Consider the following 25,081-nt stretch of genomic DNA (forward strand, 5'->3'; position numbering starts at 1 on the left):
CTCTGTGTGCAGTCCATAGCTTGTGGCCGTGCAGCGATGCCAGTGCAGCGTATGGTTTGTTCATGCATTTGAGGAGAGAATGTCTGAATTGGGGAGTTCACGTTTGATCCCCGTTCAAAGGTGTAATTCTGTCTATGACATTTTATTTTAGCTGCTTTGTGATCGCAGAATCACAGGATCACAGGGGCTGGAAGAGACCCCCAGAGCCCATGGGGTCCCACCCCTGCCCAAGCAGGGTCCCTAGGACAGGGGCTGGAATCTCTCCAGAGAAGGAGACTCCACACCCCCTGGGCAGCCTGTCCCAGGGCTCCCTCACCCTCACCAGCAAGAAGTTCTTCCCCACATTGGGGGGAACTCCCTGGGCTCCAGCTTGAGCCCATCGCCCCTTGTCCTGTCCCCACAGACACTGAGCAGGGGCTGCCCATGGCCCCTGGGTCCCACCCTTCAGCTCTTGATCCCCATTGATCAGATCCCCTCTCAGGCTTCTCCTCTGCAGGCTGAACAGCCCCAGCTCCCTCAGCCTCTCCTCCCAGGGGAGATGCTCCAGGCCCTTCATCCCCTTCGCAGCCTCCTCTGGACTCTCTCCAGGAGATCCCTGGCTGTTGGATCCCAGGGAGCCCAGCACTGGACACAACACTCCAGGTGGGGCCTGAGCAGGGCAGAGCAGAGGGGGAGGATCCCCTCCTGTCACCTGCTGCCCACACTCCTCCTGATGCCCCCAGCATCCCATTGTCTCTCTCAGCCCCAGGGCACACTGCTGGCTCTTTTTGTGTGCTGGGGTACTGTGGTATTGCTATTGAAAGATAAATGCAAAGACAAATACGTGTGAGTGTGCCCCACACAAGCAACCTTTATGTTCCTCACATCTTATACTTGGTTGATTTGGCTTGAGGAAAAGTAGAGATGTCACTGAAAGTCACTTACTTAGTCTTAATGTGAATCTACTAAGGTTTGACTTAGGTACTATTACTGGAAATGTAAGGAAAAAGCCTTCTCTGAGTTTGTCCAGTTATCTGGCTGAGTAGTGCATCACTTTGTCAGAAGCTTCCCATAAATTCTTTGTGGGCCAAGAGGGTTCTTAAGGAATTACAGAATCACAGAATGCATTCAGGTTGGAAGGGGCCTCCAGAGGCCACCCAGTCCCACCCTGCAGTGAGCAGGGACATCTTCCCTAGAGCAGGTCGCTCAGAGCTCCACCCAGCCTGACCTTGGATGTCTCCAGGGATGGGACATCCACCATCTCTGTGAGCAACCTGTGCCAGTGTCCCACCACCCTCAGAGAGAAGAACTTTTCCCTAATAACCAACCTAAATCTCCCCTTTTCTAGTTTAAACCATCACCCATCATTCCAGTGCTCCTTGCCCTTGGGAACAGTTCTTCCCAGCTTTCCTACAGGCACCTTTCAGGGACTGGAAGGGGCTGTAAGGTGCTCCCCCCACAGCCTTCTCTTCTCCAGGCTGAGCCAGCCCAGCTCCCCCAGCCTGGCTTCACAGGAGAGATGCTCCATCCTCAGATCATCCTCACGGCCTCCTCTGGCCCCGCTCCAACAGGTCCATGTCCCACGAGGGCTCCAGAGCTGGACACAGCACTGCAGAGGGGGAGCAGGTCAGTTTAGCCCAGGAAGATGGGAAGGGGGGTAGGGTGTGGTTGGGAGGGATGTGTTTTAAGGTTGGGTTTTATTTCTCATTACTCTGGTTTGCTTTGTAATAAATGAGATTAATTTTTCCCACGTTGAGTCTGCTTTGCCCATGCCAGTAATTGCTGAGTGATTTATCCCTGTCCTTATCTTGATCCCTTTATTGTATCTTCTCTCCCCTGTCCAGGTGAGGAGGGGAATGATGGGGTAGATTTGGGGGGCACCTGGCCTCCAGCTGGGGTCAACCCATCACAGTCCTTTTTGATTCCCAATGTGGGGCATGGGGAATTTGAGAGGAGAATAGTAATGGGCAGAGGTAATGGGCAAAACATGGACTGAACATAGCTAGAGACTGAAGTCATTGTGGAGAATTTCTGTTCTAATTGTGGTGAAGGGACCAGGGGTGGATTACCTGTGTAAGTTGGCCACTTTGGTGGTGGGTTTGCGTGGCAAGGTTTAGAGGGTGCTGCAGGGGTGGCTTCTGTGAGAAGCTGCAGAAGCCTCCCCTGGCTCTGACAGAGCCAACAGCAGCTCAAGGATGGACCTGCCACTGATCCGTGCTGAGCCCAGCAGCAGCAGCCTCTGTGGGAACACAGTTAAGAAGCAAGCCAGCAGGTCAGGAGCAGTTTTTGCAGCCAGAGATGTGAGAGAATCACCTTTGCAGACAGCAAGGTCAGTGCAGGAGCTGCTTCTGGCACTGGAGCAGCCCTTGCCCTGCAGCAGCCCAGCGCCAGGCAGGACGTGTCCCTGCAGCCCACGGGGCAGAGCACAGGTCCCACCCGCAGCCCACGAAGGGCCCCAGCGTGGGGCAGGTGGAGACACCTGAAGGATGCTCTGGGCCCGCGGGAAGCCCGTGCTGGAGCCAGGTCCTGGCAGGCCCTGCAGCCCGTGGGGAGAGGGGCCCGCGCTGGAGCAGGGGAGGGGTGGGGGACTGGTGACTCCGTGGGGGCCGGGCTGCAGCAGTCTGTTCCTGGGGGCCTGTGCCCCACGGGCGGGACCCGTGTTGGAGGGGTGTGGGGGGGACTGTCTCCTGTCAGAGGGAGCCCACGTGGAGCAGGGGAGGGGTGGGGGGAGTCCTCCCCTGGGGAGGAAGGAACGGCAGAGACAGTGTGATGAACTGACCCCAGCCCCACTCCTCATCCCCCTGTGACTCTGGGGGATCAGCACACCACAACTTCTGACAGCTAAAAGTAGCAGTTTAAGATAAAAGCTGACCTCTTAAAGTTTCTCTTTTCCACTAATCCTCTTCTCTGTGTTCCTCTGTGAGGAGCAGGTGACAGTTCTGCACACAGCAGCTGAGAAACTGCAGAAAGCCATTTCCAGAGGCTGAAGCTGGGAGATAAAAGTTAAAGTTCAGAGTTTGCAGTGGGAGGCTGCAGTAGATTATTCACAATTAGTATTAGATTTTGTTCCTGAAGAGTGTACTGTAGTTTGGAGAGGAGGCAGAGGGGGTGCAGTGAGCTGCGTGGCTCAGTTTGCAGCAGCGCTGCCTGTGACCTGTCTGCTGCTGAGGCAGCTGTTATTCTAGGTCAGCCCCGTGGCAGAACCTGTGTTTTCTTTCTCATCCTCCCCCTCAAGGTAGTCAGGTTTGACACACTGCCAGTGTGGTAAATTAGGATGAGTTATTGTTCACCTGTCTTCCCTTTCCAAGCACAGGCTCGCTGTGCTCTGCGTGGGACCTGAGGCATTCCTGGTCTCACCGTTTCTTCTGCTCTGTTTTGTAGGATCATGGATTTTCCAGGACACTTTGAGCAAATCTTCCAGCAGCTCAACTACCAGCGGCTCCATGGGCAGCTTTGCGACTGCGTCATTGTGGTGGGAAACAGGCATTTCAAGGCGCACCGCTCGGTGCTGGCAGCGTGCAGCACGCATTTCCGAGCCCTGTTCACCGTGGCAGAGGGAGATCAGACCATGAACATGATTCAGCTGGACAGCGAAGTGGTGACAGCAGAAGCTTTTGCTGCCCTGATAGACATGATGTATACTTCCACACTAATGCTTGGGGAGAGCAACGTCATGGATGTCTTGCTGGCTGCGTCTCACTTACACTTGAACTCCGTTGTTAAAGCATGCAAACACTACCTGACCACCAGGACACTGCCCATGTCCCCGCCCAGCGACAGAGTCCAAGAGCAGAACGCTCGCATGCAGAGGTCCTTCATGCTCCAGCAGCTTGGACTGAGCATTGTGAGCTCTGCCTTGAATTCCACCCAGAGCACAGAGGAGCAGCCCAACGCCATGAGCTCCTCCCTGAGAGGAAACATGGAGCAGCGCACTGCTTTCCCCATCCGCCGCCTCCACAAACGTAAGCAGAGTTCTGAGGACCGTGCCCGGCAGCGCATCAGGCCTGCCATGGACGAGTCGGTGTCCGAGGTGGCGGCTGAGAGCGGGCAGTCAGTGGTTCACTCAAGGGAAGATTTCTTCTCACCTGATTCTCTGAAGATTGTGGACAACTCTAAGGCTGATGCTGTTGCTGATAACCAGGAGGACAACACGATTATGTTTGATCAGTCTTTCAGCACTCAGGAAGACGCTCAAGTGCCCAGCCAGTCTGACAACAGCGGGGGAAACATTTCACAGATGTCCATGGCAAGCCAGGCGACGCAGGTGGAGACCAGCTTCGACCAGGAGGCTGCTTCTGAGAAGAACAACTTCCCGTGTGAGAATCCGGAGGTCAGTCTGAATGACAAAGAGCACATGAGGGTGGTGGTGAAGTCTGAGCCCTTGAGTTCGCCGGAGCCTCAAGACGAGGTGAGCGACGTCACTTCCCAGGCGGAGGGCAGTGAGTCTGTGGAAGTGGAAGGAGGAGTTGTGAGCACAGAGAAGATAGAACTGAGTCCCGAGAGCAGCGATCGCAGCTTTTCTGACCCACAGTCCAGTACTGATAGGGTGGGGGACATCCATATTATGGAGGTGTCAAATAACCTGGAACACAAGTCTACTTTCAGTATCTCTAATTTTCTGAACAAAAGCAGAGGCGGTGGCTTTGGTGCTAGTCAGAACAGTGACGACAACATTCCAAACACCACCAGTGACTGCAGAATGGACACTGACGCCTCGTACCTGATGAGTCCGGAGTCGGGGCCTGCTGGTGGCCATTCATCCGCCACGGTCTCTCACGTAGAGAATCCGTTCAGCGAGCCTGCAGACTCTCACTTTGTGAGACCGATGCAGGACGTGATGGGTCTCCCCTGTGTGCAGACCTCTGGGTACCGGGCGGCAGAACAGTTCAGCATGGATTTCCCGCGCTCGGGCTTGGGCTTGCACTCCCTGTCAAGGGCGATGATGGGCTCGGTGAGAGGTGGGGCCAGCAGCTTCCCTGGCTACCGCCGCATCGCCCCCAAAATGCCTGTGGTGACCTCTGTCAGGAGCTCCCAGCTGCAAGACAACTCCTCCAGCTCCCAGCTGATCATGAACGGGACCACGTCCTTTGAAAACGGCCACCCATCGCAGCCTGGGCCGCCGCAGCTGACCAGGGCGTCCGCGGATGTCCTGTCCAAATGCAAGAAGGCCTTATCTGAGCACAACGTCTTGGTTGTGGAAGGTGCTCGCAAGTACGCCTGCAAGATCTGCTGCAAGACCTTCCTGACCCTGACAGACTGCAAGAAACACATCCGTGTGCACACGGGAGAGAAGCCTTACGCCTGCCTCAAGTGTGGCAAGCGGTTCAGCCAGTCCAGCCACCTGTACAAACACTCCAAGACAACCTGCCTGAGGTGGCAGAGCAGCAACCTGCCCAGCACTTTGCTTTAACCTTCTCCGGAGCGCCGCAGGAACGTGAACACTATTCCCTTCAAGGCTGCAGCCTCAGAGGCTGCTCTTGTTGGTCAGTGAACACTCAGATGTGATTGTGCCACACGCACAAAAGTCTTGGTTCTGTTAATTGGGGATATTACTGTACCTACCTCACAGGGGTGTTGTGAGGCTTAAACAGCTGCAAGCAAAGAACTTGGAGATCCTTGGAAGTCGCACTGTAGGTGCATCAGGTGATACTATGATCTATGTTCAGGCCTTGGGCTGATGGGGATACGATCCCCAAAGCTCAGCAGTTCCTTTGCAGGGCAGAGGGGGTGACACCATAGTTACCTGGTGAAGTAGCAGGTTTCAAGAATGAGAAACTGAAGTGCAAATTTCCTCTTTTTTTCTTTTCTTTTTCCTTTTCCTAAAGTATTTTGTAAAAGTGAAAGCATTTAAATAAATTACCTGTCAGACGAGTTGCTGCATTACGTGTGGACAGCTGCACAGGTTCACTGTCACTAACAAAGGCTGTGCATCCTTAAGAGAGAAAAACACCTTTGGGTGCACCTGTCCGACTTAATGCTTTAAAATATGCTAATTATTAAAATAGTTTTAGGGTTATGAATGTATGTTTGGCTGTTTCGTAGTAAAGGACACTGTGTAATGAAGGTGCTTAAATTAAATCCAAGACAAGTAACTTTTGGACTGCCAGATGTATGTATACTTTGAGTACAGCAAGATCTGGAAGTTGGTTTGTTTTCTTTCCTGTAGAAGCTCGTATTAAGTGATAAGTGAAGTACTGTTCCTTGTTCGTGCTATTCTTAGCAGTATTTTAACCAATCTGTATCTCCTATGTTAAAATTCGATATACACAGAAGTCTGAAAAGAGCTTGTCTTTGTCTGCTTTGTTATTTTGAAGGAGAGAGTTAATTTGTGATGGCCATTTTTACTGTGTAAGATAGTCTCTTGCTGTTTTCAGACGCTGATAGTCAATCTGATCCCCATTGTTGCGTAAGCATATTGTCCTTTCCTGACACTCTTATCTTCAGGCTTTAATTTCCTCCTCCGTTCACTTTACTCCACAACTGTGGATTGTTCTCCACAACAAACCAGTCAGGAATTATTCTCATTTGCCATTTTTATTTCTCTCTCTCTCTCTCTCTCTCTCTAAAAATGTGTTTGTCAAACCCAGTCCTTCCACCCAAAGTAGTGTCATAGACGTACTTTTCCACAGGCATTTTGGAAAGCTGGGATAAATTTTACCTTTAAAGAGTAGCACTGTACACTTTGCATAGCAGAAATTCAGTGGTTGCTATTCTTCAAGTGAATCATGTGAATCTTGGTTTAATTTCCTCTTCTTTGATGCCATTGTAGCCAGGACTGTCTGCGGTCTCTTTTATTTCTTTGTTAGAGATGCACATGAACTAACTGCTGGCGTTCAGTGTATCTGGTTTCTACTAAATAAAATTTCAAAGCACTTCTGATAAATGCTGCTCTGTCATATAGGAGCAGGGTTGGGGCTCCAGCACCTCCATTCTGCTCAGCAGAGACAGAGAATTTGCATTTCCCGATACCTAACCCACAGAGCAACAGCTTTCCACTGATATTAAAGAAAATGGCAAACCTTCCCCTCTCAATTTTACTCTCTATTGCAAACGCATCCTGTATGATAACACTCAGCAGTGCTGTGGAGTTTGTGCTGCCTTATGGTCTTCTAAAACATCCTGGACTTGGATCAACTGGAAATCCAAACCCACAGCCCTCCAGGTCGTCCAGCAGGATGAACTATCAGAGCTGTTGGGGCACAGAAACGAATAGGAAACATGGAAATCTTTCTGTGCTGGGCTCCGTGGCAGCAGCAGTTAGCTAATGAAGAAGTTGTCTTCATCTGTAATGATGCCACTTCACGTGGAGAGGGGGCAAAAAAAGTCATCTGAGGTGAACAGAAACACAGACACATAGGGAATGGTTGGGTTAATTCCTTCCAAATGTTAAGATTTTGTTGCAGGGCTCGTGTTACGGTCGTATTTCTGGCTCCTGATTTTATAAGCATTAAGGAAATGTGCTGCATTTTTTAAAAGCATTAGGATATGCCACGTTTTGTTAATAGTTTTGATAGCAGGGGACTAACAGCGTTGAGCTATACTAAACAATCTTACTGAAACATCAATAAAATGCAGTATTTTGTACTTTAATCTTGTGTTGCCTTATTAGTAACGTCCTTACTGTTTCATCCTCCTTGCATTTCTAGTGTTTTTGTTTTAAAAATAGGGAGTTTTTTACATTTTGTATGTTTCCTATAGCACACCTGAATCCTTCAAGTTCTTACAATGCATAGGAATGGAGCATTTATGTAAGGGGATTTGAGTAACTAAGAACTAATATGAGCAAATAAACATTTAACTGTGACTTCAATCTGTTTTTATAAAAATTTTAGTGTCATTGTGAAATACCTGACCTTGTGCCAGAGGACTTTTGTCTTCTGCCGTTGAGAGAAAGATCAACTTGGAGCACTTTTGAAATGGCAACTCCAGATTTCACCTCTCACTGACGTCTCACACGCCTGGAAGAGCAAGCCCAGGAGCCTCTGGCCAGCGTGCTGCTTCCCTTGTCTTCCAGTATGAAGCAATATCTCAGAGTGGGGTCTCCACTAAGCCGTCCCCTGCGGCCAAATGAGAGCATCTCGTCTCCGAGCCTGGCAGTGCTGTCCAAGAGCTGACCACCCTGGCTTTTGTGTGGAATTTGGCTTCACAAGTGCTGCAGTGAAATCTGGTGTGAAGATGTCGGTGTGTTAGAGCAATGGAACATCTGAAAATAAACGCTGCGTTTTTGTGCTGCTGTGTCTGGCCTGATTTACTTGTCTGTGTTGTCCTGGGGTCTGGCAGCAGCGTGTTACGGGCTGGCTGAACAAGCAGTGCTCGTGTGTGAGCTGCTGGGGCTCTGTGGCGGTGCAGAACAGCCCCACTGAACGCTGGGCACACACATCAGATGAGGCCAGGCAGGTGGTGCTGCCCGTGGACAGCCTCCTGCTTCACTCTGAGGCTTTGCCAGTTTGGAGAAGACATGTGATATCTCATCAGCAAGCAGGTCCCAGCTGGGGCCAGTGTGAAGTCCTGAAGGGCTGTGTTGTCCCATGGGTTTGAACTGCTGTAGTGTGGCTGGAGCTCGCTGGGTTTCCTCGGTCTCGGGGTGATCTGGTGCCTCGTGGAGCTGCTGCCTCAGTGAGGTGGGCTGTCTTCTGGCCAGCTCTCTGCTCTGGAGGCCACATTCAAGAAGTTTCCTGCAGGTCCTTTGAGATGCCCTGCTGCTGGCTGACCGGCACGCTCCTGCTGCCGCCCTGATGGGCCGGGACATGTTGCCTGGATCTCCCTCACCAGATGAAGGCTGGGGAGCCGTGGGGCTCTGGGACCATCCCCACTTGTGCATGGGCATCGCTGGCATTTTTTTCAGCTGTGTCAGTTCACTTTGCGACTGCTGGTGGCTGCGCTGGCAAGGGAGCAAGGGTGAGGGGCAGGAACAATGTCTGTGCCCATTAGTCACCTTTCAGGTCTGTGGCACAGGCCACTAACAAAGGCTGCTCTGCTTGCTGAATGAGCTGTATGAGTGCCTAAGAGACTGCGTGAGGCCATGGCATGGTTCATGTCCTGAACAGACACCAGGGTAGTGAAACAGATTTTTAAGTAGGTTTTAAGGCTAAAAGCAGTGGTCTGTGGCTGAAATGTTACATTGTGCTCTCTTCATTTTTATTAACAACACAGAAAAATACGCTCAGCCTGGAGCCTCCTGTGACAGGGACTGGCCAGCGTAAGGGGCCAGCTGGTGGAAGCCACACACCAGTCCTGCATCTGTGCAGCACTGGAGGAGCACGGGCCTGGCTGAGGCCTTGTGTCCACGTCAGCCAAGGGCTTGCTGCTTCTGCCAGAGAAAACAGTCTTGGAAGGACTGTGGTGACGTTTCCTGCGGGAAAACACACACCAAGGGGAGGCCACGTGCCCAGTCCTCTGCTGGCTGCTGCTGCAGCTCCCTCCCATCAGAGGCTTCAGGCAGGGCACTGTCACCTCACCGGGTTGGCCCACAGGCCATCACACTGGCTATCTGACTGTCACACCCTGCCAAGGCACAAGGGGAACACCCCTGCTCAGGAGAGGTCTGTCCCTGGCTGCCGTGGCAGCTTTCCTGCCTTCCACTGCTCGTGTGTTGCCTGACGGGGCTGACACAAGCACCTGGAAAGACTCAGCAGCCCGAGGGACGGTGTCCCTGCACCTCCCCTCGCCCTGTGCCAGTCTCCTCCTCGCTGGGCACAGGCAGTGGGAGAGAGGAGGAATCGCTGGGGAGAAGTGCAGCACGGTGAGCACCAGTCTCCTTGTTTGCACCAGCGCCAGTAGCCAAAACACAAACCAAACCGGCCCCTTGAAAGGCACCTGCAGAGCTACTGGCTGTGGCAAACCGCTCTCAGCAGAACCTGACTGGGAAAGCTGGTACATACCCAGTCAGCTGCTGTGTGCCTGGTAGAGCACAGTCTCTGCAAGGACTTCTTATTACTGAAATAATGCCCATTTCTATGTGGCATCTGTAAGATCCACAATCCATTGTCAATGCGTTTTGAAATCACACAGAATCATCACAGGATGAGGGATCTTGACAGGCTGGAAAGGTGGGTGAACCTGATGACAATCAACACTGCCAAGTGTCAGGTGTTGCACTTGGGCTGGAGGAATCCCAGACACAGACACAGCCTGGGAGAAGAGCTGCTGGAGAGCAGCCCTGAGGAGAAGGACCTGGGTGTCAGGGGGCATGAGAAACTCCCCATGAGCAGCAGTGGCTCCTGCAGCTGGGAAGGGCGATGGGATCCTGGGCTCCATCAGCAGAGGGGGGGCAGCAGGGACAGGGAGGGGATTGTCCCTCTCTGCTCTGCCCTCCCCAGCTGGAGTCCTGTGTCCAGAGCTGGGGCCCCAGGACAAGAGAGATGTGGGGCTGGTGGAGAGGGGTCAGAGGAGCCCCGGGGATGCTTAGAGGGCTGGAGCAGCTCCCCTACGCAGAGAGGCTGAGGGAGCTGGGCTGGGTCAGCCTGGAGAAGAGAAGGCTGTGGGGGGACCTCACTGCAGCCTCCCCGTCCCTGAAGGGACCCCAGGAACAGGAGGGGAATGGGCTTGTTAAAGGGCAGAGACTGGCAGGACAAGGGGCTGGAGTGAAGCTGGAGGAGGGAAGGGGGAGAGGAGAGACTGGGGGGAAGTTCTTTGCAGAGAGAGTGGTGAGGGGCTGGAAGGGGCTGCCCAGGGAGGGGGTGGGTGCCCCGTCCCTGGGGGTGTCCAAGGCCAGGTTGGCTGGGGCCCTGGGCAGCCTTGTGTAGCTCCAGGCCTGGAGGTTGGTGTCCCTGCCTGTGGCAGGGGGTTGGAGCTCTGGGACCCTTGGGGTCCCTTCCAACCCAGACCAGTCCATGATTCTATGATTCTATGATGTGAAGGGTCAGAAGGGACCTTGAGAGACCAGCTAGTCCAGCCCCCCTGCCAGAGCAGGGAGCTGCTTGTGGGAAGGCTCCAATGCCATGGCTGCAGGCCCAGCAGAGATGCCCAATGGTCTGCTCAGCTCCCCACACTGGCTATTTAGCTGTTGGTGGCACAAACTTTTGACCAGTCATTTTTGGTATGGAGTATATCCAGAACTTACTGAGCAAGAAACTCTGCTAAGAGATGTTTGCCCTGGGACAGAGACCCTGCAAGGCTTAACCTGGGCTCTGCTGCCAGCAGGTTCAGCTCTGGCCAGCCACACTCAAACCTGCCTGAAGAACTACAGGTTTCTTTAAGCTGGTGCAGAGGGATAAGGTTAATGCCCTGTCTTTTACAGTTTTTGAAGTGCAGGAAGCAGAGTCTTCCCAGTAAGGCCATCCTGATTCCTGTGCCTGGCAGAGCACAGTGACCAACAGCTGCGGCAGGTACCCCTCTTGAACACACTCCAAGATGCAGCAGCACCTGCAATGCCCTTTGGCTACCCTGGCAGCCTTATTTACAAGCACGTATCTGTTTCTTAATACACTCTGGGAATCTAATGCAAGTGCTCAGAGGTCATTTACACTTAATTATTTCTCACATCGTTAGGGGTCACAGTAATCTCTCAAATATTTAGTTAAAATCCTTCAGCATTACAGTAACTTCACCAATATCAAAATCTTTAGTGTTAAAGCTCAAAAAATCACACTGATGAGCAAACTAGCCTGATGGACTTCTGCCCAGGTAATACAGCCAAGGTTTTCACACTGAAGTAAATCCTTCTCATTTCAGTTCTGTCGAACTTTGCAGCCAGCTCAGCAGCTACAAAACCTTCCCTTGATCAGCAGAGGTCTCATTAGAAACTTCCCAAACACTTTCTGCTTCTGATGGGCAAGCATACAGTAATCAGAAAGGCTTGTGAATCAAAACATATTGATAAACATGTCAGATACTCTCTGAGGCATGAAGCAAAGGTTTTCCTTTAACTACCCAGCACCAATAACTAATTAATGAACATCTTCCAATAGCTATTATTGCTATGAGAGTACGGTTCATTTAACATGAAGAGAAATTCAAGCAGAGAATTCAGCATGAAGAATACTTGTCATGGGGCAGAAAAAGAAGTACAGAATGTACCAGATGAACTTCAATTCCCAAGCACTGGCTTCTCTCTGTGCTTCAGCTCCCTCCCTGCACCAGGCTTATGAAGCTGCCAGCTGCTGCCCTCCCTTCTCATCTCTTAAGAAATGTTTCGGATTATTATGCAGCACCCTGCTCAGCTTTTATACAGGATGAGAACTGAGGAGACAGTACATTGCAGCTCTCAGAGGTTCAGACTTGTGCCCTCTCTTTTACCCTTGCCAGAAGCCTTCCTGTGCTGCACAATAACGAGCGGTGAATGGAGCAGTTTTGGGGCATTACAGCCAGTTTCTGTGCTAGGCTCTCCTCCAGAGGCTGTTCTCCATCTGTCCCTCTGGCTGCCACACAGCCCTGGCTGTCTCCAGGCCGGGCTGCCCCTGGCCAGGCACTGCTTGCCTTGCACCTGCCTGGCTGGGAGGAGAGCGGTGAAGCAGCACTGGGTGCTGGTCCCTGCCCAGGAGGGGTCTGGACGGGCTGTGGCTTCTCTGTGGGAGGAAGCACGAGGCTCTTCCTCCTCCTGACCCCTGGCACCAAGAGTCGCTACCTGGAGTTCAGCAGAGAGGGGCTGATGGCAGCGCTGCTGGGAGCACCTGACCTGGAACGAGACGCGTCCCTCCTGCCCACTGCAGACCCCCTCTGCCCCTCACCTTTGGCTGTCACTTCAGGAAAGCACCAGGTTTATGTCTGCCCAGCAGCCAAGGCTTTGTCTTACTTCTCTTTCTAGAGGCATGAGCAGCTCTCAGCAGGACCCAAGCAGTAGTGGAAGCCCTTTGGGCTGCACAAGGAAGGTTCTCCCCTCCTGGGGCACTCAGCACGGCCCCAGAGCCACGGCCGGGGGGCACCGGTGCAGAGCTGGTACCATCTGAAGGGCCCTGGCTGGCGGGGGGGAGGAGAGGGCTGGCTGTGGTGCTCAGACCTTGTCCCTGCTGCACCCCTCTGGGCTGCATGTAGGTGAGTGTCTGGGTGGGGGGCAGATGCCGTGGGGCCAGGGTAGCTGCTCCTGGGAGGTGCCCCAGGATGCACGGCCAGGATGGGATGGGGGGGAGGCAGTGATGGGGCTGGTGGCTGAGCTGCTGGGCAGGGGGAGCTTTGCCCCATCTTGCTGCCACAGTCGGTGGCATTTGCTGGGGCTGGGTAAAGTTCTGCCCCAAGGTGGCAGCAGGCCCATCCTGCACTCAGCCCAGGGGTGCTTTGCCTGGCTGCAGCGTCACATTGGTGCTTGGGATGGGGCACAAGCGGGGCCTGTTCTGAGCCCACGTTTGCCCTTGCACAGGCCCAGCCACCCTGCAGCCCATGCCAAGGCCTGACGCCAAACCCCGGCAAAGGCGAGGGCACAGGGGAGGGGGCGTGGGCAGCCACAGAGGCAGCTGAGCTGGTTTCGACTCAAGGGACAGGGCCCCTTGTTGAACAAATCACAGAATCCCAGCCTGGTCTGGGTTGGGAGGGACCCCAAGGGTCCCAGAGCTCCAACCCCCTGCCACAGGCAGGGACACCAACCTCCAGGCCTGGAGCTACACAAGGCTGCCCAGGGCCCCAGCCAACCTGGCCTTGAACACCCCCAGGGACGGGGCACCCACCCCCTCTCTGGGCAGCCCCTTCCAGCCCCTCACCACTCTCTCTGCAAAGAACTTCCCCCCAGTCTCTCCTCTCCCCCTTCCCTCCTCCAGCTTCACTCCAGCCCCCTTGTCCTGCCAGTCTCTGCCCTTTAACAAGCCCATTCCCCTCCTGTTCCTGGGGTCCCTTCAGGGACGGGGAGGCTGCAGTGAGGTCCCCCCACAGCCTTAACAAACACGTCTCAGCCAGGTGGATCAGCTGCTTGTGCCACCATTTATCCTGGGTGTCACCTGAGGAGCTGAGGTGCTGTCCTGCACAAGCCAGGCCACCACTGGGCATTCACCAGACTCAGCCCAGCATGGGGTGTGAGCACTGGGCTGGAGAGAGCCACAGGCTTGAGCCGGCTTCATCCCAGCTGCTGGTGGCCGGGGACACCCGGCATGGTGACCGGTCATCACGTTTCCACAGACTCCACCGTGTGTCACAGTCACAGCGCTGTGCTGGTGCTACAGTTTCAGGATGTGCTGTATCACTCTGCTAAATCCAAATCCAATGCAACATCAAGTGCCTACAGAGACATGAACTTGGCATTAAGCACCAACCCCCTTGTCTGGACTATGTAGAAGAACCAGAGGGCACTGGACTGTCAGGCTTTGGGTTGGAGTGGGGCAGGAATCCCTGGGGTGACAACAGCTTTTCAACTTCGCTTCCTGCTGCAAGGTACCATCTCTCATCACCTGGAGGTGGCTCCTCCAAAGCCACAAGCTCCTGGGTTTGTTCATGTGTCGTGCTGTGGAGCACATGGTTGGGTTCCTGTGCCCACCAGGCCAACAGAGCTGCTCCAGGCCCTGCTCTGGAGGAAGCTGGGCAGAGAAGAGCTGGTGCAGGTGCTCAGCTGCTGGCCAAGCTGGATGCTGCTCGGCAGTTCAAGCACATGCCCCAGCTGGATGCACCAGGCACACGTTGTGTTGTGTCTGTGGGACGAGGTCCCCTGGGGTCAAGTCAACCAACATGTTCCCGTGCTTCCTCCCCCTCTCCACACCTCCCAGCCCCTTGGAAGGGAGGGTGTCCCTCGGTCCATACACTGCTCTGAGTGCTCAGACCTGAGGAGAAGAGAGATGAGGCTGGGAAAAGAGGGCAGCCAACTGAGCCAGGGCTGAGTCCAGCTCTGCTTCTCATGACTCTCCTGGGTTTTGGCTGGGATAAAGTTAATTTTCACTGGAGGCTGGGAGGGGGTCACAGCCAGGAGAGCTGACCCAGGCCAGCCAAAGGGGTCTTTGATACTGTGATGTCACGCTGCTCTGGGACAGGCTGAGCATGTTTCCAGGTCATGAATAAATGGCATTGGGTATCAACTGCTTTGTGCATCCTGTTAGAAGTACTGCTGTTTTGTTATCCACTTCCAGTACTGCCCCAGTAAATGGTCCTTATCCCAACCCATGAGTTTTAGCTTTTCCTTCTGATTTTCCTCCCTAACCCACCCAGGGAGGAGGGGTGAGGGGCTGCATGGTGCTTAGCTGCTGGCTGGAGCTGAACCATGACAATCACATTCCCCAGCACAGAGACTGAGAGCAAACGGAGCTGGGAGAAGGTTGTTCATACAGACTTGCTATTTGCAGCTGTGTCCAGCTGTGGCATCACTGTGCAAGGCTGAGCAGAGGAGAAGCCTCTGGTAGAACCCCAGCAAAGCCAGATGACTGTGATTGTTTAACATGCTGTGGGGTCAATCTCAAAATCAAAGCACCACATCAAACCCTTGGCTTTTACTCTGAAAATCCCCCTTGGGTGTTGGCTGCACAGTGACCTTCCCAGAGCTGCTCCCCAGTGCTGGCTGTGCAGCAGGATGTGGACATTGCTGGTCTGGACTGTGAAGCTGTGACAGTGGCTCCCAACCACAGAGTCCTCTCCAGGGCCCCCAAAGGTTCCCATCTGAGTGATATGTCCTAGGGAGCTGCTTTGGCAGGGGGGTTGGACCCGATGATCTCTCCAGGTCCCTTCCAACCCCTACAATTCTGTGATTCTGTGATCTCAGGAGGAGCAGCCCCCCGACACGAGCTGCTTGCAGCAGGCTGGGAATGACTGCTGCAGCCGAGGGGACTCCGTGGGAAGCTGTCCCTTTCAAGCCAGCTCCCAGAAAAGGGAGCTCTGGGAGAAGAGCTGACCCATTCTGCATTCTTGGGGAGGAAACTTTGCGAGCCCAGAGCCAAGCCTCCCCCCCAAGGGCTGTGAACAGACTGCTGCTCAGCACAGCGGGATGCTGCAGTGCTGCCTGCTCACCGTGCAGGGACAGCGCCTGGGCATGCCCTCTGCCAACCTGCTGGGCAAACATCCTCCCTGGCCCTTTCCACCTCTGGGAGGAAGGTGCCTGGGGATCACAACATGGATTCCCTGACCAGCTTTCCATGTGTTAAATCCCTTCTTTCGCTGCAGTGCGATGCTGGGGCTGCTCTCCCCTTTTCCCTAAGGCAATGGCAGCACCAGGCACGCTGCCCTCAGACAGGGAGCACACAAACCACCCAGGGAGCCCCCTCACCGGCTGCTCTGCCAGCTGGAGCAGAAGCTTGCTGGGGAGAGGTGGGTTCCCACCCCCACTCGCAGGACAGCTGCTGCAGGAGAGGCAGAGCCCCCAGCCCCACAAGCACTCACCCAGGCCCCCCTGGCACCCCCACTTTGCACCGACACGCAGCACTGCACATCTGGGAAGAAGGAAATGGGGAGCTGAGACCAGAACTGGAGAGGGGCTGCAGAACCTCCCTGTGCGAGTTCCAGTTTGTGACCCACACCAGAGCCACGCACAGGATTAGACAGAACTGATCAGGTCTAACCATTAGATGATGCCCAATCTAGAGCCGGGGCTGGCAGGGCAGCCACACGAGCCGTTCGTGTGAAGACACCACACCTTGGCATGGATTCCACAGGACCTTAGCATGTCAGCTCAGCAGCAGGCTGGCAGCAGCAACCTTGGCAGCAGCAGTTGGCCCTGTGACCATCAAGCAATTCTATCTCCTCCCTGGGCTGCCTGGCCCTCACTGGGAGCCCAGGAGCCAGGCTTCGAGAGCAGGCACTGCAGCAGCAGCTCCCCTAGGCACGCTGGCTAGCAGAACACACCTCAGTCTGGACAAGGCCAGTGTTTGCTGCATGGATGATCCAGAGCTGGGAGGAGTGGGTGACAGGCAGGGACACTGCGCTGCCATCCAGAGAGACCTGGCCAGGCTGGAGAGCTGGGCAGGGAGAAACCAGATGAGGGTCAACAACAGCAAGTGGAGAGTCTGGCACCTGGGAAGGAATAACTGCTGGGATCAGGACAGGCTGGGGGTGACCTGCTGGAGAGGAGCTCTGGGGAGAAGGACCTGGGGTGCTGGTGGGTGACAGGGTGGCCATGAGCCAGCAGTGTGCCCTGGGGCTGAGAGAGACAATGGGATCCTGGGGGGCATCAGGAGGAGTGTGGGCAGCAGGTGACAGGAGGGGATCCTCCCCCTCTGCTCTGCCCTGCTCAGGCCCCACTGGAGGGTTGTGTCCAGTGCTGGGCTCCCTGGGATCAACCAGCCAGGGATCTCCTGGAGAGAGTCCAGAGGAGGCTGCGAAGGGGATGAAGGGCCTGGAGCATCTCCCCTGGGAGGAAAGGCTGAGGGAGCTGGGGCTGTTCAGCCTGCAGAGGAGAAGCCTGAGAGGGGATCTGATCAGTGGGGATCAATAGCTGAAGGGTGGGACCCAGGGGCCATGGGCAGCCTCTGCTCAGTGTCTGTGGGGACAGGACAAGGGGCGATGGGCTCAAGTTGGAGCCCAGGGAGTTCCCCCCAATGTGGGGAAGAACTTCTTGGCGGTGAGGGTGAGGGAGCCCTGGGACAGGCTGCCCAGGGGGTGTGGAGTCTCCTTCTCTGGAGAGATTCCAGCCCTGACCTGTCCTAGGGACCCTGCTTGGGCAGGGGTGGGACCCCATGGGCTCTGGGGTCCCTTCCAGCCCCTGTGATCCTGTGATTCTATGGAGGCAGAACACCATCCGTCACCTGCTGAGTGCAGTGGGGACATGTGTGGGACCCCCAGCCCCCCGCAGAGCTGTGTGCTCCACCATGTGCCCAGGGACACTCCGTTCCCAAACAAAGCAAGCCAGACACGGTCACTGTTCCTCTTTAATGGCCATGGTGCAGTTCCCTCAGTGCAGGCAGCCCTGGCAGGCTGCTGCAGAGGCGCAGGACGGCTCTGTGAGGCTTCTCCAGGGGCAGGTGTGTCCTTGCCCTGCTGCGGGGCTCACAGCAGCAGCTCGTGGGGCATGGGGTCCCCCCGCAGCCCAGCCAGCAGGTTGTCAGCTGCCAGCACTGCCATCGTGCTCCTCGTGGCGTAGGTGGCACTCCCGACGTGTGGCAGAACCACTGCAGGGGACAGGGGTTACGTGCCCACCTCTCACCAGTTCACTGGCCCCTTACTGCCTCCTTCTCACTGGAGACAACCAGACCCCTGCCCCAGGACCCTGCCCCAGAGCCCTGCCCCAAAACCCTGCCCCAGGACCCTGCCCCAGACCCCTGCCCCAGAGCCCTACCCCAAAACCCTGCCCCAGGACCCTGCCCCAGACCCCTGCACCAGACCCCTGCCCCAGGACCCTGCCCCAGACCCCTGCCCCAGAGCCCTACCCCAAAACCCTGCCCCAGGACCCTGCCCCAGACCCCTGCACCAGACCCCTGCACCAGGACCCTGCCCCAGGACCCTGCCCCCAGGACCTGGCCCCAGGACCCGGCCCCAGGACCCTGCCCCAGGACCGGGCCCCAGGGCCCTGCCCAGCCGCTGCTCCATCCGGAGCCGACACCAGGCATGGAGCACGTGGCAGAGGAACGCTTCCAACCCCGACAATTCATAGAATCCCAGCCTGGTCTGGGTTGGGAGGGACCCCAAGGGTCCCAGAGCTCCAACCCCCTGCCACAGGCAGGGACACCAACCTCCAGGCCTGGAGCTACACAAGGTTGCCCAGGGCCCCAGCCAACCTGGCCTGGAACACCCCCAGGGACGGGGCACCCACCCCCTCTCTGGGCAGCCCCTTCCAGCCCCTCACCACTCTTTCTGTAAAAAAGTTCCCCCTAATATCTAATCTAAACCTTCCCTCCTTTAGTTTTAGTCCAGCACCTCCCTACCTGACTGACACAAGCTACCAGCCAGCACACAGGCTGCCCGGGCTCACTGGGGCATCTTTTCCCTGTGGAAGTTGCCTTGGGCAGCCCTGGGCATTGAACTCGGCCACCTGCAGAGAAACCTCTGCTCACCCCACCTGCTGCAGCTTGGGAAGGGCCAATGTGCTGCTGTCCTCTGGGGAACATGGATGTCAGGACACAGCCCACAGGGACAGGAGATGTGTTTCCTGCAGTGAATGGGCCAGCCAGCCAGTCCTGTAGCAGCTGCAGCAGGACATTCCTCTAGGCAGACTCAGCATCCAGCTGTTTTAATCATACAGGAAGGTTTCCTAGCACAATCTATGTCCAGAGGCCAGAACTTGGCAGGCCATGGAGCAGGAATTTTGTTTCTCCTTCAGGCACCTGCTGGTATCAGAGCCCTCTGATTTCACACCATGCCTTGGCACTGGAGATCCAGCAGGAAGGTGTTCAGTCAGGAAGGACAGAATGAGCTGGTCCCAACTGCATTCTGGAGAATTAAAGTGCCTCCCACATCTGTTTCACCTCCTGTTAATGAGGTCTTGAGAGGGAAGGTGAATGGCTCCGTGTCCAGATGGAAGATGGTGACAAGCAGAGCTCCTCAAGGGTCTGTGCTGGGACTGGTGCTGTTTGTATCTTTATTAATGATACTGATAGTGGGACTGAATGCACCCCCAGCAAGTCTGCTGATGACACCAAGCTGAGTGGTGAGGTTAATGCGCCAGAGGGACGGGATGCCATCCAGAAGGACCTGGACAGGCTGGAGAAGTGGGCCCAGGGGAACCTCACGAGGTTCCACAAAGTCAAGTGCAGGGTCATGCACCTGGGTGAGGACAAGCCCCATCATCCACACAGGTTAGGAGATGACATGCTGGAAAGCAGCCCCAAGGAAAAGGACATGAGGGGCCTCATGAATGAGAAGCTGGACATGAGCCACCAACGTGCATCTGCAGCCCAGAAGGGCAACCCCATCCTGGGCTGCATCCCCAGGATTGTGGGCAGCAGATGGAGAGGGGGTTCTGCCCCTCTGCTCTGCTCTGCTCTGGGGAGACCCCTCTGCAGTGCTGTGTCCAGCTCTGGAGCCCTCAGCACAATGATAACATGGAGTTGTTGGAGCGGGGCCAGAGGAGGGTTCAGAAATGATCCAAGGGATGGAGCAGCTCTCCTGTGAAGCCAGGCTGGGTGGACCTTATAGCAGCCTTCCAGTCCCTGAAAGGAGCCTGTAGGAAAGCTGGGAAGAACTGTTCCCAAGGGCAAGGAGCACTGGAATGACGGGTGATGGTTTAAACTAGAAAAGGGGAGATTTAGGTTGGATATTAGGGAAAAGTTCTTCAATACAAGGGTGGTGGGACACTGGCACAGGTTGCTCACAGAGATGGTGATGCCCCATCCCTGCACACGTTCAAGGTCAGGTGTGATGGGGCTCTGAGAGACCTGCTCTACTGAAGATGTCCCTGTCACTGCAGGGCGTTGGACTAGATGGCCTCTGAAGGTCCCTTCCAACCCAACACGTTAAGTGATTCCATGATTCCCCTCTAGCAGCTTGTACAGTGGCTCCCTAAAGTCTGCTTACAGACGCCTGACCTCCCTGTCCTCCCCTGTTCCAGGGCCTGTTTGCACCAGCACGCTCATGGGGATGGGCACCCCTTGCCATGCCAGCCAGCTGCAGGCACACCAGGGTCCCCAAGCACAGGCTGCCAGAGCACAGCAGCCTCTGGCTGCCCAGCCAACCACTTACCACAGTTCTTGAGGGAGAGCAGGGGGTGGTCAGTGGGCAGTGGCTCCGGTGTGGTGACATCCAGGCCCGCTGCTGCAATCTGGCCCTGGGCCAGGGCATCATACAAATCTTCCTGGTTCACCACAGCACCCCTGGAAACACAGAGTTAGAGACCCACGCTGCTGCTCAAGTGTCCCATGGGCTCCCAGGGGCACACAGCCAGGGTACAGGCTGCTGGGTGGTGGCATCTGGGTCCCCAGGGCTGTTGGAATAGCTCTCAGACCCCCTCTGGATGAAGCTGAACTTCCCAGCACAATGAGCCTGCTCCAGGCTGATCACCAGCAGGAAAAGAGCTGTGTGCCTGAGCACAGGATAACCCCAGCTCAGCCATGGAGGGACCCACAGGCAGCCCGAGGTGTCCCTGGCAGCCCATGTGCCACGTCATGTGGGTTCTGCCCTGACACCAAATGCAGCCAAGGAGCCCCATGGCAGCCAGCTCCATCCCAAGAGCAAGGCTTCTGGCAGCCCCAGCCCTCTCCTGGGCATTCCCTCAGCCTCACCCTCCCACCACCCAGCAGTCACCTGTCCACCCACCATGGGATGGGATGTGCTGGGGAGCAGACAGGGGCTGTGGCCCCCAGGATAACTTGTGCAGCCTTTGACCTGGTGCTGGAGGGGGCTGGCTGCACGCTGGGCTAACAGACACTGCCTGGGCTCCCCAGGGGCAGCACATCTCACAGCCTGGCAGATGCCACCTGCAGCCACAGTGATAGTCACCCCCACCCCGTGCAGGGGACTGGGCTGCCATTACCTGCTGGTGTTGATGAACACAGAGGTCTTCTTCATCCTGCTGAAGAAGTCCTTGTTGCACATCCCCTGCGTGGCTGCTGTCAGGGCACACGTCACCACAACGAAGTCGGACTCTTCGGCCAGCTTTGCGAGCGGAACTGGGTGGGGAAATGCCAGGTCACAGCTCTGCCCAGGGGCCTTGCCAACACATGGCAGCAGCCCTCTTCTCTGTCAGGTTTGCCAGCATGTGCTGCTCTGCAGACCTGGCTGGCCCTTCTCCACAGACAGGGAGACACAGGCACCAGCAACCAGAGCCATGCACGTCCCTGCAGACGCTACTGCAGTGCTGTGCCTCAATTCTGAATTAAAACCAAGCCAAAGGGGGATCTAGTGATGCTTCAGCCACCTGGCCCAAGGCAGGTTCTGGTACATGTGTCATGTTTAGGCAGGAAAACCAGGCAGCAACAGTCCATCCCAATATGAAGTCTCTCTACACAGTGCCTACAGGCAATGCCTTGTGCTGCTTTCGCTGCCAGAGGTGAGAGGAAAGCGCAGGACAAGATCTGCCAGTGACTCTGTGCAAAGGAGTATGGATGGAAATGTGCTGGTGTCAGCACTTGACACCAGTCTCGACTCCAAAGGGGCCACAGAAAAGTCCTGTTCAGCACCTGACAGACACTTCCAGGCTTGGCTGGGCTGTGACAATCATTTTAAAGCAGGAGGTTAAAGCTGATGTTTGTTTCCAGCAGCCAACCCCTCTGCTCAGCCCCCACCATGCCTCCCACTGTCCCACCCCATGGGGCAACACCTCCCAGAGCCACCCAGCCCGGGCTGCAGCTGGCTGCTGCCCCTGCTCTGGGGGTCTTCCTTACCGAATTCGGCTCCAAACTCTGCAGCACTCTCTGGTTTTGGGCCACTGCCAGTGTAGAGAAACCTCCTGACCCCGAACGGCTTCAGGCGGCGGGCAACTGCCTGTCCTGGTGCGGGAGGAAAAACCACTGTGCTGGGTGTCTCCTGCTGCTCCTCCCACCAGCAGCAGCCAGCTCCCAGCCACAGCCAAGCTGGGAGCAAACTGAGCAGCAGAGAAGCAGCCTCTGCTGGCAAAGTCCACAGCGGAGCGGATGACAAGCGTGTCGCCCTGGACTTTGCATCTGTTTAACTGCACACCAAGCAGGTGATACCCGGTGTGCTGCAGCGTTCGGACGTGGTGCATGTGGTGCAGCACTCTAAGGCCTGATCGGTCAGGACTTCTCTTCAGAGAGGCTCTGCCCAGCTCTCTGAGGTTTTAAGGTGACCACTGGGGACGTCACCCTGGCTGAACCTCCAAAATCAGCCTGCCAGCACCAGAGACACGTGAAGCCTGTGCCTGACCTGCACTTACCGATTCTCCCCAGACCTATGATGCCCACCGTACTGTCAGACAGACCATAGCCACACATCCACAAGGGCTTCCATGTTGTCCAGCCACCGCTAGCAGAGCAAGATGGAAAGAGATGTCAGACAGCAGCGAGGGAGAGCCTGCTCACAGCTCAGCCCAGCCTTTGGCCAAGTATGGCACAGTAGGACGCTGCAGGTGGCCAGCCCCCCTGGCACACACAGATGGCCCTGCAGCCAGACACTCCACGGTTCCTGCTGCACTCAGCCTTGGTGGTCTCCTGCAGGAACCTGCTTGGACCTGGGGCGTGCCACAGCAGCCTTGGGACTGGTTTCCTTTGGGCACCAGTAACCACAGCCAGTACAGGAGCTGTGGGCAGACCTTCCAAGCACGCCCTTCTCGAGGGGGCTGTGGCAACCTTGGGTGCCCCCTGCGTGGGTCCTCTACCTACAGAGAGGGGCTGTGACCTTCTCAATGCCCCTGAGCAGTTAAGAGTCACAGAACTGCAGGGGACTCAGCCTTGGCCTGCAAGATGCTTGGTGGAAGCCAGGTGCAGTGCCAGCCTCCCGGGGAGCCGCTGTGCGCAGCAGCCAGCCCTTGCTGCAGCTGAGCTCTCTCAGTACTCACCTCTTCACCTGCTCCGCTGCCTCGGGCAGCCGGCGGCACGCAGCCAGCAGCAGAGCCACAGAGAGCTCTGCGGTGGCATCGGTCAGGACGTCGGGGGTGTATCCCACACGGATCCCCCTGCAAGGCAAGCAGAGCTCTCTGGGGCAACACCGCCAGCCCTGGGGTGCCACCTCCAACCAGGCGGGCGAGCGGCTGATGCCAACAGCTCTGGCAGGCGCCCACAGCACCACAGGCATGAGGACATCCCTTCGGGCTCCTCAGCTCTTCCTCCAAAGACCCTTCGGCCACAGCTCATCCTCACTCTGTCCCAGCACCCCAGGGCTCCTCCAGCCATCCCCTAGCAAAAAGGGGGGGGGGTGTGCAAGCTGCAAACCCCATCCAGCCCCACGCTCCACCAGAGCCCAGCTGCCCACCCGGCCTGTGCCGAAGGGACCAGCAGCTCTGGCACGTCAGGAGCAGGACAGCACTGAGGGTCACCCCCCTTCCCCGCTGCCCCCCCGGCTGGGCCCCATCCTGGCATGTTACCGCTTCTTGATCTCATCCAGGGCGAGGTGGTCAAACCCCACAGACATGGTGCTGATGACCTTCAAGCCAGGCCCTGCAAGACACCATCAGTGCATGGCTGACGGGTGCAGCCCCCCTGGAGGGGTGGGGGGGCATGGGACTGCGTTGGGAGGGGGCAGGATGGCACAGGAAGGGAAAGGGAGGGGGAAAGGGAAGAGAAGGGACAGGAAAGGGGATGAGATGGGAAAGAAGAAGGGGAGGGGAAGGAGAAGGGGAAGGGGAAGGGGAAAGGGGAAAGGAAGGGGAAAGGAAGGGGAAAATAAGGGAAGGAGATGGGACGGGACAGAAATGGAAGGGGTTAGGAAAGAGGAAGGGGAGGGGAAGGGAAGGGGAAGGGAAGGGTCTGTGAAGGGGCTGTGAAGGGGAAAGGGCCGGGAGGAGGGGGCTGGCATCCCGCACGCACCGGCGGCCTCCAGCACCTCGCGGTCGATGCGGTCGGACAGCAGGCAGAGCAGCCCGCGCTTGCCCGCCACGCCCGCCAGCAGCTCGGCCCGCGGCACCGGCTCCTCCGAGTCCCACTGCTGGACGCGGCACCTGCGGGGCAGCGCGACCCGTCAGCGCGGGCCGGCCGCGGGAGGGGCCCGGCCCCGGCCCCGGCCCCGCACCGCGCTCACCCGCCAGCCTGCGACAGCACCCGCAGCCCCTCGGCCGGGATCCGCCGCGTCACGAACACCGCCATGGCCGCCCGGCCCGGCCCGCCCCGCCCCGCCCCGCACACCGCCAGCGGCGGGCGGGCAGCGCCGGGGCGGGACGGGGCGGGACGGGGCGGGGCTGCGGGGCGGCCGGGGAGCCCGGGCAGCCGGGCAGGGCGGCGGGGACCCTGCGCAGCGCTCCCGTGGAGCGCCCTGCGGCGCGGGGTGCAGCGTGGGGCCCTGTGCAGTGCGGGGCCCTGTGCAGTGCAGGGTGCAGCACACCCATGGGGCCCTACATGGCACAGGGTGCAGCGAACCCATGGAGCCCCTTGCGGCGCGGGGCGCAGTGTGTTGTGGGGCCCTGTGCAGCGTGGGGCCCTGTGCAGTGTGGGGCCCTGTGGCACACAGGGTGCAGTGTGTTGTGGGGCCCTGTGCAGCGTGTTGTGGGGCCCTGTGCAGCGTGGGGCCCTGTGCCACACAGGTGCAGCGTGTTGTGGGGCCCCGCACGGTGCAGGGTGCAGCGTGTTGTGGGGCCCTGTACAGCGTGGGGCCCTGTGCCACACAGGTGCAGTGTGTTGTGGGGCCCTGTGCAGCGTGTTGTGGGGCCCTGTGCAGCGTGGGGCCCTGTGCCACACAGGTGCAGTGTGTTGTGGGGCCCCGCACGGCGCAGGGTGCAGCGCACCCG

The 25,081-nt window shown here is 56.9% G+C and overlaps 2 protein-coding genes across 2 annotated transcripts; one reads left to right on the forward strand and one right to left on the reverse strand.

The window, feature by feature from the left end:
* Nucleotides 1-3,364: 3,364 nt before the first annotated feature.
* ZBTB5 (zinc finger and BTB domain containing 5) lies at nt 3,365-5,389 on the forward strand (the record flags this gene model as incomplete). The annotated part of the gene is made up of 1 exon (XM_084278701.1): nt 3,365-5,389. The coding sequence occupies one exon, from the start codon at nt 3,365-3,367 to the stop codon at nt 5,387-5,389; it is 2,025 nt and encodes a 674-aa protein (XP_084134827.1).
* A 12,277-nt stretch (nt 5,390-17,666) lies between these two features.
* GRHPR (glyoxylate and hydroxypyruvate reductase) lies at nt 17,667-24,463 on the reverse strand. Its single transcript, XM_084278240.1, has 9 exons — nt 24,379-24,463; nt 24,168-24,298; nt 23,726-23,798; nt 23,201-23,317; nt 22,580-22,668; nt 22,071-22,175; nt 21,221-21,356; nt 20,431-20,561; nt 17,667-17,924 (listed from the first exon to the last, which is right to left on the reverse strand). Exons 1-9 carry the CDS (start codon nt 24,441-24,443, stop codon nt 17,803-17,805), a joined length of 969 nt encoding a protein of 322 aa, XP_084134366.1. The 5' UTR covers nt 24,444-24,463; the 3' UTR covers nt 17,667-17,802.
* Between the last annotated feature and the right edge of the window lie 618 nt (nt 24,464-25,081).

The sequence above is a fragment of the Gallinula chloropus genome, assembly GCF_964237585.1.
Source record: "Gallinula chloropus genome assembly, chromosome: Z".
Classification (NCBI taxonomy): Eukaryota; Metazoa; Chordata; class Aves; order Gruiformes; family Rallidae; genus Gallinula; species Gallinula chloropus.